The sequence below is a fragment of the Chiloscyllium plagiosum genome, chromosome 3, assembly GCF_004010195.1.
Source record: "Chiloscyllium plagiosum isolate BGI_BamShark_2017 chromosome 3, ASM401019v2, whole genome shotgun sequence".
In the NCBI taxonomy this organism is placed as follows: domain Eukaryota; kingdom Metazoa; phylum Chordata; class Chondrichthyes; order Orectolobiformes; family Hemiscylliidae; genus Chiloscyllium; species Chiloscyllium plagiosum.
In genome coordinates this window covers 127,174,513-127,194,202 of record NC_057712.1, presented here as the reverse complement: position 1 = coordinate 127,194,202, position 19,690 = coordinate 127,174,513, and the positions used below count along the sequence as shown (strand labels likewise).

The following is a 19,690-nucleotide window of genomic DNA, read 5'->3' as shown; positions in this document are numbered from 1 at the left end:
TGCTGGCCGGTGGAACTAGATTGGGTTGGGATATCTGGTCAGCATGGACGAGTTGGTCCGAAGGGTCTGTTTCTGTGCTGTACATCTCTAGGACTCTGACTCCCTTCCAAAATGAACGTCATATTTTCCCCAAACACTCAATGTAAATTTTTTTCCCCCAATTACTTAACTTATTAATCTCGCTTTAAATTTTACATTCCTCTTGTAAATTGCCTTTCAACCTGACCCTCAGGTTAAACCACCACCACCAGTGTATTTCTAAAGACAGTATTTTTATGGTCCTCTGAGATTACGGCAACTTTATTTTTACTTTCATGATGTATTCCCAAAATTGTATCTATAATTTAAGCTTCAAATTGAACAAAAAGTATATTTTTGCGTTAATCATTATTATCCAGGACTAGCTAAAAATCTTTTTCAAATTGACGTTAAAATTTGTTTAAATTCTAATCACAGTTAGCAAGGTGGAAGGGCATTGAAATGATGGGAAATAGTTGATAATGTCAACAGCGCAAATCATATTTGCTTTCAAATTTATTAAATATTTATCTATTACTCACCATGGAAGTGAATAAATTCATTAATTTGCAGAACATTTTTGATATTAGGTAAGAGAGCACAAACAGAAAACACAAAGTAAATGATAACACTCAGTGACTGGTTGAGTGTCTTACATCTATTCGAAGCTGGATGTATTGAGTGGAGCCTTAAAAACACACAACCCCAAGATACCTTGACCAGCTGATTTAGTGTCAATGTCATTCAGTAATTTTCCACACTTGCAGTCATTTAACATTGTTACACTTGAGCAACCTATACAGTCATGAACTCCTGAATGGAATCAAGTGCGGGCGGCAGAGTTTAATTGAGGTCAAAATGAAATCATAATTTAGGACAATGAGGACAGACTGCTTTCTGAAAAACCCATATTGAGTGGTGGTTTCCTATTGTCAGGTTAGCTCGTTAAGTAGTGGAACAGTTGGAACAGGTAGATGAAGCACAATCTGGTGAATTGCAAAGTATTCATTTTGATGGGAAGAACATGGGAGAAACAAGTCTGAAGGAGATGCCAGAGCAGAGGAACCTGTATATGAGGATCTAAAATCTGGATTTAGGCTGTTGTCAGGAGCAACCATTTAATGCATGCTTTTACTAACAACAAAATGGCTTCTTAATACTAGATGAAGTAAAATAATAAAATGGCTTTTTAGGCTGCAAATTAACACTGTTTAAAATGGCTTTTCACACTGCTAAAAGCTGCATTCCTGAGGTAACCGAATTAAAGATTAGCAGACAATGCTCCCTTCACAGTATGGAATTAACCAAGCTAGATAGGACATTACTAACCATCCTAGTTAACCTTGAAGATGTAGGTGCAGAGAGATAACATGTGCAAAACAATGTTGGTTCCCAGGAAATACTATTGGGTTAACCTGCTGTCCTTAATATCATTTTATTACACTTTATTGGATTTACTCTGTCATTAAGGCTGTACTATTTCTTTGAGAGCTATATAAAAGTTGTCTGTGTTTTAAAGATTGTGCGCAGCTTTTCCAGAGTGCGCAGAGTTTAACCTCTGTTGCTGATTAACCTATGCCCAGCTTCGTAATAAATTGTTAAAACTTGCTAAAAGAGGCTGAGCTGCTAGTGCTTATTTGACCGATCGCGGAACCAACGGGCCCGTTTCGGGGGTCCAGATTTACATATACAAGTCAATTAACATGTGAAAGGACAGGATAAAAGCACAGGTAATAAAGCATACAGTATTTTGGGCTTTATTAACAAGGACATACAGCGCAAGGAACTTATGTTGAACTTTTATAAGACTTAGTTGAGCCTCAGCTGGAGTATTACATCCAGTTCTGGATGCCACACAGGGGAACGATATCAACGCATGAGAAAGTCCAGTAAAAATTCACATGAATGATTCCACAGATGCGGAACTCTTTCTTGGAGAAAAGGCAGCTGAGTGGAGATTTCATAGAGATATTCCAAATCTGAATGGATTAGATAGGGAACAATTGTTCCTTCAGGGGAAAGGATCAAGAGCCAGAATGGGTGCAGGTAAGTATGGACCAAGGAGTGGCAGATGGAGTTTAATTTCCATAAATGTGGGGATTTTCCTTACCAAAAAGTGAAACACAAGGCAGGACTTGTACACAATGGGAGGGTCCTGGGGAGCGTAGCTGAAAAACTAAAAGAGACCTTTGGGTGCAGGTTTGTGGGCAGCACGGTGGCACAGTGGTTAGCACTGCTGCCTCGCAGCGCCAGAGACCTGGGTTCAATTCCCGCCTCAGGCGACCGACTGTGTGGAGTTTGCACATTCTCCCCGTGTCTGCGTGGGTTTCCTCCGGGAGCTCCGGTTTCCTCCCACAGTCACAAAGATGTGCAGGTTAGGTGAATTGGCCATGTTAAATTGTCCGTAATGTTAGGTAAGGGGTAAATGTAGGGGTATGGGTGGTTTGCGCTTCGGCGGGTCGGTGTGGACTTGTTGGGCTGAAGGGCCTGTTTCCACACTGTAAAGTAATCTAATCTAAAGACTCAGAACTGTGTAATTGGCAAAAAGGAGCAAAATTCACGTGAAAAAAATCTTTTTCATGCAGCAAGTGGTTAACATCTGGGATGCACTGTTGGAGAGTCTGGTGGAAGTAGATTCAGTTGCTGCAATTTAAAAAGGGAATGACATCACTATCCATAAAGGAGAAACATGCAGGGTTATCAGAAGGTGGCAGGAGAATGGGTGCAGGTAAGTATGGACCAAGGAGTGGCAGATGGAGTTTAATTTCCATAAGTGTGGGGATTTTCCTTACCAAAAAGTGAAACACAAAGCAGGACTTGTACACAATGGGAGGGTCCTGGGGAGCGTAGCTGAAAAACTAAAAGAGACCTTTGAGTGCAGGTTTACTGGTCAGCTACAAAGGGTAGTGAAGGTGTTTAGTACACTTGCACTTATTGGTCAGTCCGCTGAGTATAGGAGTTGGGATGTCACGTGGCTGTATAGGACATCGGTTAGGCCACTTTTGGAATACAGCATTCAGTTCTGGTCTCCCTACCGAAGGAAAGATGTGAATCTTGAAAGGTTTCAGAAAAGATTTAGAAGGATGTTGCCAGGGTTGGAAGGTTTGAGCTATAGGGAGTGGCTGAATAGGCTGGGGCTGTTTTCCCTGGAGCTGTTTTCCCTGGAGCATTGGTGGCTGAGGGGGTGACCTAATAGGGGTTTATAAAAGCATGAGGAGCATGGATAGGGTAAATAGTCAAGGTCTTTTTTTCCTTAAAGGGGTTTAAGGTGAGAGAAGAGATTTAAGAGGGACCTAATGAGGCTGGTACAATTACAACATTTAAAAGGCATCTAGATGGGTACAGGAATAGGAAGAGTTTAAGAGGGATATGGGCCAAATGTTGACAAATGGGACTATATTTATTTAGGACATCTGGTCAGCATGGATGAGTTGGACTAAAGGGCCGGTTTTTGTGCTGTACACCGCTATGACTCTAAGTGCCCAATTTAGAAACAAAAGTTACATTGATATTAGCATTCACTTTCAACATTTCTGCTAAAGTAGCAAGAGATGCTGTTGTTATGCTGCAATAGACATTGCCAGCACCATCCGTCCCTAGATTCTATCCTAACCAGGTCAGTTGTCGAGTCCTGCATAGAACCCAGTTACAGTACTGCATTCAATTTTGGGTAATGCAGTTCTGGAAGGATCTATTAACCTTGGATGCCACAAATCTATGAGAAAAGGTTAACAAGACTAGTGTTTTAAGGCATAAGAACTAAAAAAAACTGCGGATGCTGGAAAGCAGAAACAAAAGCAGAAACAAAATTCATTAGGTTTGGCAAAACCTGTGGAGAGAAAGCAGAGTTAATGTTTCGGGTCCAACGATCTTACTTCAGAATTGGCAGTTGATGACATGGAACATGAAGTTGATTTGTACTCCTTTGTATTTAGAAGGTTGAAGGGGTGATCTGATAAGTTCTTGAGATGACATTTATAGGTCAGGTGCAAACCAACTCCTTATTTGGCTAAGAGATCAACAAGGGGACACAGACATAAGAACAGATTTAACCTTCGAAACTAATACTTCAGCTATTAAAGAGCAAAATAGTAAATGCTTTCACAGAAGAAATAGTTAAATACTCTCTAAACCAAGGATGATTTATTAGGTGCAATCTTCAAGGTTGGAATGGTCAAATATTTTGTGAAAAAAAGTGTCAAGAGACATGGAGGGGAAAAAGGGCACAGGTAGACTAATCTACTTCACAAACATTTGATAAATTATCTTCTATTTCGTTATTCTATAAAATTATTATTTTATCGTTGACATTAAAAAACCTTTCACTGGCTTTTAAAGTAGTAGAGCTGTCTTCACAAGCAACTGAAAAGCAATGGTTAATATACTTAAAGCCATTACCTTTCAGCATCCGAGACTAATGCAAGTCGCCCATAATCCCAAGCTACCTTTCGCAAAATGGAGAACACAAACAGCAGTGCCTAAAATGAAACAAAGGAAAATAAAACAATCACAGCCAAGTATATTGCATTCTATATTCAATGATAGCTGTGTTTTCCGACATCAGCCCATGCCTATACACTACTTTAAATCACACACACGCATTTAAACAGATTCAACCAACATGATCTGGGTTGGGGAGGGGAGCATTTGGGACCCAGGAAGAGGGGGTCTCCCCACCTCTGATCCTCTCATGCCCCCCACCAATTCCTTCCTCCTGTGTCCATACTATTCACCACTGAATCTGGTGCCAAAAATGCTTCTGCTTTAATGACATCACATATACATTCTACATGATGTGATATCTGTAAGTAAGCACATATGTTTCTAGATTAGTGCACATGTATCATTGCCCAAAGTTGTTGGGGGTCAGCAAACACGGTCTTTAAATGATAGCTGTTAAAAAAGACAATTCATACTATAAGGCCTTCCAAATTATGCTGTAAATGAGTTAGCAGCTTAAAGTAAAGTATCAAAACGTTGTGAAATTCTGTATAATTATTTTATTCATGCTCCTACAGACTTAATATACATCCTTGTCAATATTCAACTATTGCTTTGCTCACTATACATGAGGCACACAGAGGGACTGGACAGTAATTATTGACCAACTCTACTGAATGTAGATATTCCAATTAGCTCTTAAGCTCATCCATGTTTCACTGCAACTTAATTGTGCCAGAAATTACTGGCATTATTTAGAACCAATATACTTTGGTAATTATATGATGTATAGTACATTCATAGTTTGTAGATGACCACATTAGGTGGGAAGGCAACTGGCAAGGATGACACAAACAATGTGCAAAGGAATATCGTTAGCCCAGGCAAATGTTCTGATGAATCTCCTATGCCCCCCTCTCCAGAGCAATCACATCCTTCCCATTGTGTGGTGACCAGAACTGCAAACAGTACTCCCAGCTATGGCCTCAAAGTTTTGTCTTCCTGCATTCTAAGATCTTCTTCCACATTACTAACTACCTTTAAGGAGAGGTTGAATAAATTGGACCTACATTCATTTGATTGCATTTATTATTGTCACATGTACCAAGATACAATGAAAAGTATTGTTTTGCATGCTATCCAAACAAGTCATACCTTACTTAAATACACCAGAGTAATAGAACAGAATGCAAAATATAGTGATACAGGTGCATGAGAACGTACAGAGAAAGATCAACTCTAATATATGAGAGGTCCATTCACAAGTCTGATAACAGCGAAGCTGTTCTTGCATCTGTTCAAACATTTGTATTGTCTGCCCAACAGAAGAGGCTGGAAAAGAGTAAAACCAGGGTCTTATATTATGTTTGCTGCTTTCCTAAGGCAGGAGGAAATATAGATGGAGTCAATGGAAGGAAGGCTGATTCTCGTGATGGACATGGTTGCATTCATAACTCTCAAAGATCTTTAAGACCTGCACAGGTTAGGTGAATTGGCCACCCAGTGTTAGGTGGATTAGAGGGGGAGAGAGAAAAGAGAGAGGGGGAGAGAGAAAAGAGAGAGGGGGATCTTCAAATGCTTTTAAGGGAGAGAGAGAGAGAGAGAGAGAGAGAGAGAGAGAGAGTGTGTGTGTGTGTGTGTGTGTGTATGTGTGTGTGTGTGTGTGTGTGTTGAATGGTGATGAAAGCTCACAGGGTCGAGGGGCCTACTCTTGTTCCTTGTGTGTAAGTTTTTAGCCCAGACCCTGGATGGATGAAACACTTACTTATCCATGGCTATTGATGAACCAGCTGGATTTTTATTGGTAAACTGTCAGACTTACTAAATTCAATTTCAGGACTTACTATTGTGGTTGACTAAAGGCTCATGGTGCCTTAAGTGCATTAACAATGCTAATATTCAATCCACTACTTGGGTTTCAATTTATCTATTTGATACTTGGGATGCATAAGAGCAATTGTTTGTAAATTTTAGCATCAATAAATCATATTCACTGTAAGTCCTGACACTGCTTGAAAGTCTCAGCTGCAGTTTCAACCTGGGTGCATGAGCCAATAAGTCAGTGATATTATTATAATCGCGTCTGGGTGCGAGGGATTCCTGCACAAGCTGACTAGTTCATTTCACCTGCAATCCCTGGGTCATGGGTTTGAGGTCTGTGTTAGGAGATTGACTAGTTTTCTTGTAAAAACAAAATCAAAAATACATTTTCATTGATTTTTACCAACTCATTAAGAGATTAGCAACTGAAAGTCCGGGGCAGAACTGAGATCCCTCTTTACGATTGCCACCTCTGATATTGATCAGCATTAATTCCAAGGTTCATTTGTTATTGATTTTTAAATAGCTTTCTTACTTCATTATTTATTCTTAGGGATAAGGCTTCTCTAAAACACAGCATTCTACTGCCCAAAAGATTATTCAGCAGCCCTATGTAAATGTATCATCACTGTCATGACTTACAGACATATCAAATGTTTAATTCCAGCACATGTTTTTTTTCAAAAAAGACTGCTATAGTGAAACAAATTAGTGAGTGTGTAAATTCAGTGGTTGTTTGGAGAAATACTTTGAGGGAGAGAGGGTGAGGGAGAAGGAGAGGGAGAGGGAGGAGAGGGAGAGGGAGGAGAGGGAGAGGAAGAAAATGAAGGGAAATAAGCCTGGGTGGGTGGCTTACTCTTCAGAGGGTCAATGAGGACTTATTGGGCCGAAGGGCCTGTTTCCACATTGTAGGGAATCTAATCTAATTTCTAGTACAGAACAGTTGTCATACCAAGCTGCAATGCATCCAGATAGGATGCTTTCTATAAAATTGTTAAGGGTCATCGAGTTTAGAAATGAGAGATGACCTTATTGAAACATACAATATTTGTGGGGTCTTGACAGGATAGATGTGGAGAGATTACCCTTGTGGGAAAGTTTAGGACAAGATGACAATCTCAATAAGGGGTTGCACATTTAAGGCAAAGGCGAGGAGGAATTTCTGGAGGGTAGTGAATCTATGGAATATTTGACTGAAGTACAGGAATCAGTGGTAGTCAGGAAGAGACAGGGAAGTGGCGTTGAGGATTATCAGATCAGTGTCTCATTGAATGGTGGTGCAGACTGGCTACGAGCAGAAGGAGACCATTCAGCCTGCCTTATATGGAAAGGATACTTTTGCTTGTGGGAAAATCCAGAACTTTGGATCACTCTTTAAAAAGAAGCTGCTGCCAATTTATGAAAGGAAAAATATTTTCTTCATTGGTCCGGTGTCTTTATTTTTCATAAGGCAGTGGGATTAGACTTCAAGTATTTGGATTTTTTTTTTAAGGCAGAGGTCGACATATGAGGAAGTGGATGAAAGGTTATTAGGGTAGGTGGAGGTGTGGAGTAAATCAGCTAAAAAGGAGTCTGATGAATTCCCATCTATTTCCCAATCTTAAGCTGCAAATGCAAGAGACACTCTGGATTTCACCATGGACCACAGAAACATGTTTGACCACCTGGATGACATGGTGGGGTTTTCTGAAGATAGTACGCTAAACAGAGAAAAAGAACCCAATATTTATCACGAGTTAACTCTTGTTCAATACCTTTTACTGTAGAAGATCATCATTGTAAGATGGCAAATAAATTGGATTTTATTTGAATGTTTGTTGTGTTATTCGTTTTCATTTTGTCAAAATAGATTTTTAAGCAAATCTGATTCCATAGGAGCTTCTTTGGCTACCTCACAGTTCCTCTTAACACACAAGTGTGAATGGGACCCTGCAATTCAACTTGATATTTTATTGTACATGTATTGCTACACTGTTGTAGTTGGTCAACTTCCCCAAATGGCTTGGAAAACTGTGGAAAGCTCTGTAAACAGTATAGAGAATGTAATAGTGTGCTCATATGCCAGGTAACAGCCTGACCTTTGCCTGTGCTACCAAAGCTTTGGCAATTATCTTACTCACGGTGGGACACTTGTGCCAGAGGGAGTGACTGTCTGTAATTAATATTCAGCTCAGTGGTTAACACTGTTGCCACAGCACCAGGGATACAGATTCAATTCTAGCCTGAGGCAACTGTGTGTGGAATTTGCACAATTCTCCCCATTTCTGCATGGGTTTCCTCTGGGTGCTTCCATTTCTTCCCACCATCCAAAGACATTAGGTGGATTGGCCGTGCTAAATTGCCTAGAGTGTCCAGTGATGTATAGGTTAGATGGATTAGCCATGGGCTACAGGTATAGGGTAAGGGGTGTCTGGGTGGGATGCGCTTTGGAGAGTTGGTGTGACTCGATGGGCTGAATGGCCCTGTTTCATAGGGATTCTATGAAAATGATTCTACGTTTAAAAAGTTAAATTATACTGACAAAGACAAGGTTCAAATTTTTAGGAACCTTTCCTGAAGTAGGCCTTTACACTACCTTTTATTTTGTGGGGAAAATCTGGGCTAAGTGATTATATACAAATATCAGCACTGGTACGATGAAAAGCACTGCTTCTAGAATGGGTTGATTTACCGATAGAATAACAAGCAAAACATTAGGTTCCCCATGGGAGACTGGTTATCAAGGTTAGATCTCAGCGAATACAGGGAGAACTAGCCATTTGGATACAGAACCAACTCAAAAAAGGTAGAAGACAGAGGGTGGTGGTGGTGGAGGGTTGTTTTTCAGACTGGAGGCCTGTGACCAATGGAGTGCCACAAGGATCAATGCTGGGTCCACTACTTTTTGTCATTTACATAAATGATTTGGATGTGAGCATAAGAGGTACAGTTAGTAAGTTTGCAGATGACACCAAAATTGGAGGTCTGGTGGACAGCAGGATCTGGACCAGATGGGCCAATGGGCTGAGAAGTGTCAGATGGAGTTTAATTCAGATAAATGAAAGGTGTTGCATTTTGGGAAAGCAAATCTTAGCAGGACTTATACACTTAATGGTAAGGTCCTAGGGAGTGTTGCTGAACAAAGAGACCTTGGAGTGCAGGGTCATAGCTCCTTGAAAGTGGAGTCGCAGATAGACAGGATAGTGAAGGCAGCATTTGGTATGCTTTCTTTTATTGATCAGAGTATTGAATACAGGGGTTGGGAGGTCATGTTGCGGCTGTACAGGACATTGGTTAGACCACTGTTGGAATATTGCATGCAGTTCTAGTGTCCTTCGTATCAGAAAGATGTTGTGAAACTTGAAAGGGTTCAGAAAAGATTTATAAGGATGTTGCCAGGGTTGGAGGATCTGAGCTATAAGGAGAGGCTAAACAAGCTGGGGCTGCTTTCCCTGGAGTGCCAGAGGCTGAGGGGACACCTTATAGGAGGTTTATAAAATCTTGAAGGGCATGGATAGGATAAATAGACAAAGTCTTTTCCCTGGGGTCAGGGAGTCCAGAACTAGAGGGCATAGGTTTAGGGTGGGGGGGGTGGGAGGGAGAGATATAAAAGAGTCCTAAGGGGCAACTTTTTCATGCAGAGGGTGGCACATGTATGGAATGAGCTGCCAGAAGTAGAGGAGGCTGGTACAATTGCAGCATTTAAAAGGCACTTGGATGGATATATGAATAGAGAGGGTGGGTTTGGAGGAATGTGGGCCAGGTGCTGGCAGGTGGGACTAGATTAGGTTGGGATATCTGGTCGGCATGGACGGGTTGGACCGAAGGGTCTGTTTCCGTGCTGTACATCTCTATGACTAGGACTCTAAATGCTTACAAACATACAAGGTTAACATACCAGTTCTTGCATACGTACCAAAAAGCACATAAAATCTAGTGCAAGAACTGTAGGAACTCCTCCGAAGGGCAAACCCTGCAATACTGTACTTCTTATTCGAGCACTATAGCAGTATTCCTTAGTCGAATTACGGTTTGTAGTCACAATGGAGCTGATTGTTGCCTGAAAGTTGGAAGTCATCTTTATTACTTCATTATTTATCTGTAAAGTGAGAAGAAAATATAATATAAGTGAGAAGAAAATATAGCACTTTAAACAGCCATGCATGAGGAAGTCAGTAACAAAGCCACCAGACAGGTCCATTGTGTGTTATGGCCTCAAACTCATCTCATTATGATTCTACACAGTTCTTAGTGTTGTAGAAAGCCCTTCCATCGGGTGTTTCAAATGCAGAAGTTGTGAACGCCGATGGTAATGCAATCACTGACAAATCTCAGTTTTTGACCTGATTATGGAGGCAAGGTCATTGACGAAGCAGTTGAAAATTCTCTAGTGTAGAACTCAGGTTAACTGAAAGCATGGACCAGATTTCTATACTTAAGACTGCTATTTATCACAAATAGTTAGTTGCTTACCTGTAGCCAGAATCTATGAAAGGTCCTATAACTGCTAGTTAAAACTAATACATTAAGAAAACACATCTTCCACACAGGTGGAAAGAAAACATTGGTGTTATGAATAGAGGGAAATCAGTTCAACACAGTCTCTGCACACAGGCTTATCAAGGTGATAAGTTTTGATTGCCAGGACATGCTGCTCCTCGGTCTCTTGTAATTTCACTTGCTTCCTGACTTCTTGGCTAAAACCAACAGCTTACAGCAAACTATGAGGGAAAATACACTGGCTCTCAACTTGAGATTCTTTTTAAACTGCAAAAGGATATCCCTTTCGGATGGGCAAAGGCTTCTGGCCATCTCATTCACACCCACAAGCTAGGATTCAGTTACATAGTTGATGACAGGCAGAAGGCCTTTGTCATTGAAAACTGGTCACCATTCCAGAGATGAATCAGTTATTTGTTGCCAGGTGAATCTTTTTCTAAAAAAAAACCACACACTCTGGTGCTGGTTTGTCTGCAACGAAACCTCCTCCACTAGCTGAACACCAATATAAATAATTTACAATAGCTACTAGCTTGCTTTCAAAATACACAGCACAATCTTTGTATTAAAAAAAAGTCTTATTCTCATTTCAGTCCACAATGAACAATTGAGGGAAACAAAAAACAACTCCAGCAGCAACAGAACCAAATGTTGCACTGTTAACATAGTCCAAGAACTCCAGAGCTATAACACAAAATTACTCAGACAGTGGAGAAGAGAAGGATAGCTCAACAAAACCAAAAAGGAGGCCGTTGAACCTTCTTTGGGACAGTAACTAAGGAATACTACCATGGTATCACTATGATTGAATTCAGAATCAAAAACAAATTGGTCACCACTTCTCCCTATGGGATAAGCAAATGCTTGATAGAACTTCAGTTCACTCCAATACAAAAATACAGCACAGTCCTTAGTGAATACTCCATAATCCTAGAAGTAACAGAAATTTTACTCTTGCTTGTCCTGTGTCCCAAAGGAGATAAATGGATTTCAACAGAGTTAGGAAACAGGAAAGGACGAAAGTAAACCTCTGTAAATGTATCATTAGTAAAAAAAAAAGGCATAGTGAAGGAAATACCAATGGAGAACTACTGCCAAAATGCTGAGAACATGGCCTATATTAATAAATACCCTATTTTAGCAGAGATACAAAAATAAGATCCCATGGCAAAACCCACTCTCCAGACATTGACAAGTGAGGGACTGCAAGGATGATGACTACGAGATTGACTATGGAATGACTACGAGATTGACTATTATCTAATTTAGGAGAAAGTGAAGATTTCAGATGCTGGAGATCAGAGTCGAGAATGTGGTGCTAGGAAAGCACAGCAGGTCAGGCAGCATCTGAGGAGCAGGAAAATTGACGTTTCGAGTATAAGCCAGTCATCAGGAATCATGCTGATGAAGGGCTTATGCCCGAAACAGCGATTCTCTTGCTCCTCAGATGCTGTCTGACCTGCTGTGCTTTTCCAGCACCACACTCTACTATTATCTAATTTAGTCTACTATCTCCATCAGCTTGGATCACAATAAAAGCAATAGAAGCACTCCTACAGGAAATTCATGATCCATGGACAAGAGGACGCTAGAGAAAGCGCTATTCATTGAGTGCCTCTCAGTCAACTTGAAAACGCTTGATGAACACGAACCACAAAATGCCCAGGGTGTCTGGTCTGCCCTTAACTTTATCCTAAACAGCACCTATAAGGAGCCCTTGGATTTCTATACCAGAAACGAGGCTGGCCTGAAGAGAACCACAAGATGCAGGAGCTTTTAAATCACAGAAGCAAAAACAAGTGTTTCTGAACTAGAACCATCAATAGAAAGAAAGGTGGTGTACAGCCAAAAGGAGAGGTTCAAAGATTCCTTGACCTAAAAGAGACATGTTGGGCAGAATTCACTCCAGATATACAGAAACTCACCAGCAGTCAAAATATGATGGAATCTTCAGCACAAATCAAGACCATCTACAGCCCAAGCACCCACCCTACAGAGCTAAGAATCAAGTAGCACTCAAGGGCAGAGGAAGAAAGTGGTATTTGGAAGGAGCACTTTAAGGATCTCCTCAATCAAGACTGAATCTTGGACATGTGTGGTGTGGATCATGTCCCACACCATGCTATTCTAACCATCTCAGCACAAACATGGTCTGACATGAGGTCGAAAAGGTCATTGACAGCTGAGACACAATAAGGGCACTTGTGTAGATGGAATCCCTGTCAGATGCTAAAGTACAGCAGGCAAACACTCTGGGCACATATACATGACAAATTCTCCTGCACCTGGGAAAGCAGCATGACATGAGATCTCTAAGAGGCTCTCCAAAATTGTGGAAGGTTCCAGAAAGGAGAGATTATGGTAACCACAGAGTGCATGACTTCTGCTGTCTGCCACAGAGAAGGTCATTACAAAACAAATCCTTAATCAATCATCCACTTTTAGTGGCTGAACTGCTCCTGTCAAGAATCTTCATGCAGATTCCATCCATCAAGAGACATACTAGATATGGTCTTCATAGCAAGACAAGTCCAAGAAAAAAGTGCAGACAATAGCTGCAACCTTTATACATGCCTTTCAATTCTGTCAACCCAGGGATGAAGTAGCCTCCTCAAATTTGGTTGCATGCAGAAATTCACACCATACTCTGCCTACTTCATAATATACCATTGATCCTCAAAGGATCAACCACATATTTAAATATTCAAATTCAGGCAAATCAAGGCTCTCAACACAAACAGCTCTTCTCCATCTTCCCTGCTGCAATACTGTATCCATCTCCACAAAGTTTCCAACTGGTGTAGAGCTAGTCTGCAGGACAAGGAGGAAACATTTTGGCCTGCATCACCTCCAGTTGAGAACCAGGACTACCCTAATATCCGTTATAGAGCTATAAGTACAATGACCACACATTCATGTGCACACTGAGGCTGAGCTCCAAACTATTGTTGATTCATTTAGAAACATACAACAGAATAAGCCCAATTTTAAGCATTTTAAGGTCTCCTGACAGCCTGCTCCCAACTGCACACCACTGTCCATGACTGTCAAAGTCATGGCAGGCTACTGGGTAAAATGGCTCAATTTTCACACCTTGGTCACCTCCCTTCAGTGAGGGCAAACATTGATGAAATTCAACATCACTTCCAACATGCCAGCACAGGTTTTGTCAAACAAGCATACTGCTCCTAGAACAGCCAGAAACCTCAAACTGGACACCAATTTCATCATCTACAGGGCAGCAGTGTTACCAGCCCTTCTACATTGGGAGGCATGGATAACAATAGCAGACACCTCAAATCTCTCGCAAATTTCACCAGTGAAATCCTGCATATCCACTGTCAAACAGGCATTCAGTATCCTCATTCAAAAAGGCCAGCATCAAGACACTGGTAATGGTCAATAACTGTGTTGGGTGGCCACATGTCAGATAGTAGACAAAGCTTCCAAAACAGGTCCTCTATTTTGAGCTTTGTAATGGCAATGAGACCAGGAGGGCAGAGACAGCACTTTGAGGACATCCTCAAAGTCTTGCTGAAAAAAAAATGTAATATTTCCACTGACCCATGGGTATCTCATGCCCAACACTGCCCAAACAAGAGTGGAAGCGCCCACAAAGCTACCAACTGTCTCTATTAGCCACTGGCAGAAGCCAAGTAAGAGAGGTTTGTGAAAAACCTAAGTATCCCATGTTCTCACTTCAGGGAAGACCACCTGCCCTAACTGTGTCAGTGCATTTGGATCCAGTTTTGAACTACTTAAATTTACCTCAGGACTCAAAACACCGGAATGGAAGAAAGTCAGACAGACTGCCCAAGGCAAAAAAAGGTTCAAGAAGGCTGCCCATTGCCAACTTCTCAGGGCAAGTAGGGGGTAGACAATAAATGTTAGCTTTGCCAATGATGCCATGGAATAGAGTCATAGAGACGTACAGCATGGAAACAGACCCTTCGGCCCAACCTGTCCATGCCGACCAGATATCCCAACCCAATCTAGTTCCACCTGCCAGCACCCAGCCCATATCCCTCCAAACCCTCTCTATTCATATACTCATCCAAATGCCTTTTAAATGTTGCAATTGTACCAGCCTCCACCACATCCTCTGGCAGCTCATTCCATACATGTACCACCCTCAGAAAAAGTTGCCCCTTAGGTCTTTTTTGTATCTTTCCCGTCTCACCCTAAACCTATGCCCTCTAGTTCTGGACTCCCCAAACCCAGAGAAAAGACTGTCTATTTATGCTATCCATGCCCTTCAAGATTTTATAAACCCCTATAAAGTCTCCCCTCAGCCTCCGGCACGCCAGGAAAAACAGCCCTAGTCGATTCAACCTTTCAATGTAGCTCAAATCCTCCAATCCTGGCAACATCCATGTAAATCTATTCTCAACCCTTTCAAGTTTCACAACATCTTTCCGATAGGAAGGAGACCAGAATTGCATGCAATATTCCAACAGTGGCTTAACCAATGTCCTGTACAGTCGCAACATGACCTCCCAACTCCTGTACTCAATACCCTGACCAATAAAGGAAAGCATACCAAATGCCTTCTTCACTATCTTATCTACCTGCGACTCCACTTTCAAGGAACTAAGAGACCTTGGCGTGCAGGTTCATCGTTCAGCAACCCTCCCTAGGACCTTACTATTAGGTGTACAAGTCCTGCCCTGATTTGCCTTTCCAAAATGCAGTACCTCACATTAATCTAAATTAAACTCCATCTGCCACTCCTCAGACCATTGGCCCATCTAAATCAAGATCCTGTTGCACTTTGAGGCAACCTTCTTCGCTGTCCACTACACATTTGCCTTTCCAAAATGCAGTACCTCACATTAATCTAAATTAAACTCCATTTGCCACTCCTCAGACCATTGGCCCATCTAAAATCAAGATCCTGTTGCACTTTGAGGCAACCTTCTTCGCTGTCCACTACACCTCTAATTTGGGGTCAGCTGAAAACTTCTAACTATACCTTCTACATTCGCATCCAAATCATTTATATAAATGTTTAAACTCAGTGGACCCAGCACAGCTCCTTGTGGCACACCACTGGTCACAGATCTCCAGCCTGAAAGGCAAGCTTCCACCAGTACCCTCTGTCTTCCACCTTTGAGCCAGTTCTGTATCCAAATGGTTAGTTCTCCCTGTATTCCATGAGACCTTGCTATCCAGTCTATCATGAGGAACCTTGGTCAAACGCTTTACTGAAGTCTATATAGATCACATCCATCACACTGTCCTCATCAATCCTCTCTGTTTCAAAAAAAGAAACTCAATCAAGTTTGTGAAACATGATTTCCCATGCACAAAGCCATGCTGACTATCCCTAATCAGTCCTTGCCTTTCCAAATATGTGCAAATCCTGTCCCGCAGGAATCCCTCCAACAACTTGCCCACCACCAATGTCAGGCTCACTGGTCTATAGTTCCCTGGCATGTCCTTATCCCTTTTTTAAATAGTAGCACATTAGTCAACCTCCAGTCTTCTGACACCACACCTGTGAGAGTATTGCTGATACAAATATCTCAGCAAGGGCCCAAAAATCACTTCCCTAGTTTCCCACAGTTCTAGGGTACACCTGATCAGGTCCTAGGGATTTATCCAATTTACTGCATTTTAAGGCATCCTCTGTAATATACACATGTTTCAAGATGTCACCATCTATTTCCCTACATTCTGTATCTTCCGCGTCCTTCTCCACAGTAAGAACTGAAGCAAAGTACTCGTGTAGTATCTCCCCCATTTCCTGCTGTTCCTTGCTGATCTGAGGGGCCCTATTCTCTCTAGTTACCGTTTTGCCCTTAATGTGTAAAAACCCTTTGGATTCTCCTTAATCCTATTTGCCAAAGCTACATCCCTCTTAAGTATACTTCAACTGGCTTTATACTCTAAGGATTCACTCAATCTCATCTGTCTATAGCGGACACATCTTTTTCTTAACCAAAACCTCAATTTCTCAAGTTATTGCTTAGGCCACTGTTGGAATATTGGTGCGCAATTCTGGTCTCCTCCCTATTGGAAGAATGTTGTGAATCTTGGAAGGGTTTAGAAAAGATTTACAAGGATGTTGCCAGAGTTGGAGGATTTGAGCTATAGGGAGAGGTTGAACAAAGAACAAAGAAAATTTACAGCCCAGGAACAGTCCCTTTGGTCCTCCAAGCCCGAGCCGATCCAAATCTACAGGCTAAACCGGTCGGTCAATTCCTAAGCATCTGTATCCCTTTGCTCCCCACCTACTCATGCATCGGTCCAGACGCATCTTAAATGAATCTACCATGCCTGCCTCTACCACCTCTGCTGGCAATGCATTCCAAACGTCCACCACCCTCTGTGTGAAGTACTTGCCATGTGTATCCCCCTTAAACTTTCCACCTCTCATCTTGAAAGCATGACCTCTCGTTATTGAATCCTTCACCTTGGGAAAAGCTTATCTCTATCCATCCGGTCTATACCCTTCATGATTTTGTAAACTGTAATCAGGTCCCCCCTCAATCTCCTTTTTTCTATTGAAAGTAAACCTCACCTACTCAACCTCTCTTCATAGCTAGCACCTTCCATATCAGGCAACATCCTCGTAAACCTTCTCTGCACCCTCTCCAAAGTGTCCACATCCTTTTGGTAATGTGGCAACCAGAATTATACAGTATTCTAAATGCGGCTAAACCAATGTCTTGTACAATTTTAACATGACTTGCCAGCTCTTACACTCAACACTCCACCCAATGAAGGCAAGCATACTATATGCCTTCTTGATCACTCTAGCCACCTGTGCAGCAAACCTCAGGTTACAATGAACCTGCACTCTCAGATCTGTCCTTCAACTTTGCCCAAGGCTCTTCCCTTCATTGTATAATTCGCTCTAGAATTAGTTTTGCCTAAATGCATCACCTCATTTGTCTGGATTGAAAACAATCTGCCACATTTCTGCCCAACTCTCCAGTCTATCTATATCCTCCTGTATTCTCAGACAGCCCCTTATGCTTTCTGCTACTTCTTCGTGACATCTGCAAACTTGCTGATCATACCAACAGTGCCCTCTTCCAGATCATTTAATAGGTTGGGGCTGTTTTCCTTGCAGCATCAGGGGCTGAGGGGTGACCTTATAGAGGTTTATAAAATCATGAGGGGCATGGATAGGATAAATAGACAAAGTCTCTTCCCTGGGGTGGGGGAAATCAAGAACTAGAGGGCATAGGTTTAGGGTGAGGGGAAAAAGATACAAGAGAGACCTAAGAGGTAACTTTTTCTACTCAGGAGGGTGGTGCGTGTATGGAATGAGCTGCCAGAGGAAGTTAAATATACAAACAGGAGGATGCCCAATCTTGAACCTGCAGTATCATTCAGTTCTGACTAATGATCACTTTAAAGATGTCTGTTGATCTATTATGACAGACTTCTGGAGCAGCTGAGACTTGAACCCAGGCCCTCTAAGCCCACAGGTATGGTCACTGTACCACAAGGTCTCTATCGTTGAACTGGATCATTATTCCACCCATAGTTTGCTTTTCGACAATACCCGAGAACCTCTGTTGCGTTTCAAGGTTAGTCTTTTTTGTTCTGGATCCATACATCCAACAGATAATTCCACTCCAATAAATCTTTGCAGCACATTAAACACTTCAATTAGATAACCCTTCAACTTCTATATTCAAAGATAAACACACATTGTCTACATCACTTAACCTTTTAACTTTTAAGCAAGGAACTGGTTATTTATGTAATACATGTTTCTTTGTGCAATCATGTATATATCTATGCCAGCCCATGCCAACATTTCAGGAATGTTAGTTCAGGCCTTGATCCACAATGTGCACACCTCACATTTTACTGGTTGGAACGTCTACATTCTCTCAAAGCCTGAGCAGCAAACAAACACAATGGTATAGATCTTCCTAGCTGCAAATAGCTGGAGACCAGATATACCCTAGAACACTACCAAGTCCCAATGCAGTGACTAGGCAGTAACTGGCCTGAAACTTTAAACTCATCTCTGCATATCCTGACACAGTCCTGTCCCCCTTAGTCCAAGAACTCCCCACCGACGTTCGGGACACCACCCACGCCCTCCACCTTCTGTGATTTTCACTTGCCCAGCCCCCAACGCCTTATTTTCACCATGGATATCCAGTCCCTATAATCCTCCATCCCCCACCATGAAGGCCTCAAAGCCCTCCGCTTCTTCCTTTCCTGTTGACCCAACCAGTACCCTTCCACTGACACCCTCCTTCGACTGACTGAACTGATCCTTACTCTGAACAACTTCTCTTTCCAATCCTCCCACTTCCTCCAAACCAAAAGGAGTAGCCATGGGCACCCTCATGGGCCCCAGCTATGCCTGCCTCTTAGTTGGATATGTGGAACAGTCCATCTTCCGCAGCTACCTGGTGGCACCACCCGCCCCCCCAACCACCTTTTCCTCCGCTACATCGACGACTGTATCGGCGCTACCTCATACTCCCACGAGGAGGTTGAACAGTTCATCCACTTTACTAACACATTCAATCCCGACCTCAAGTTTACCTGGAGCGTCTCAGACTCCTCCCTCCCGTTCCGAGACCTCTCCATTTCTATCTCGGGCGACCGAATCAACACAGACATTTACTATAAACCGACTGACTCTCACAGCTACCTAGATTACACCTCCTCCCACCCTTCCCCCTGTAAAAACGCCATCCCATATTCCCAATTCCTTCGCTTCCGCCGCATCTGCTCCCAGGAGGACCAGTTCCAATACCGAACAACCCAGACAGCCTCCTTCTTCAAAGGCCGCAATTTCCCCCCAGACGTGGTTGATGTTCTCTCCACCGCATCTCCTCCACTTCCTGCCCCTCCGCCCTTGAACCCCACCCCTCCAATCACCACCAGGACAGAACCCCACTGATCCTCACCTACCACCCCACCAACCTCCATATACATCGTATCATCCTTCGTC

At 42.2% G+C, this 19,690-nt stretch overlaps 1 protein-coding gene across 7 annotated transcripts in view; it reads right to left on the bottom strand.

Annotated features, from left to right (window-relative positions):
- Positions 1 to 19,690, bottom strand: part of LOC122548516 (CSC1-like protein 2) — a 211,408-nt gene that overhangs the window by 109,803 nt on the left and 81,915 nt on the right. For all 7 annotated transcript variants that reach the window (XM_043687274.1, XM_043687271.1, XM_043687267.1 and 4 more), the window contains exons 2-3: positions 10,175 to 10,357; positions 4,417 to 4,496 (exon numbers count right to left, since the gene is read on the bottom strand). In XM_043687274.1, the coding sequence (XP_043543209.1) occupies positions 4,417 to 4,496; positions 10,175 to 10,336 (242 nt within the window). In that variant the 5' untranslated portion in view covers positions 10,337 to 10,357. The remainder of the gene's footprint in view (positions 1 to 4,416; positions 4,497 to 10,174; positions 10,358 to 19,690) is intronic.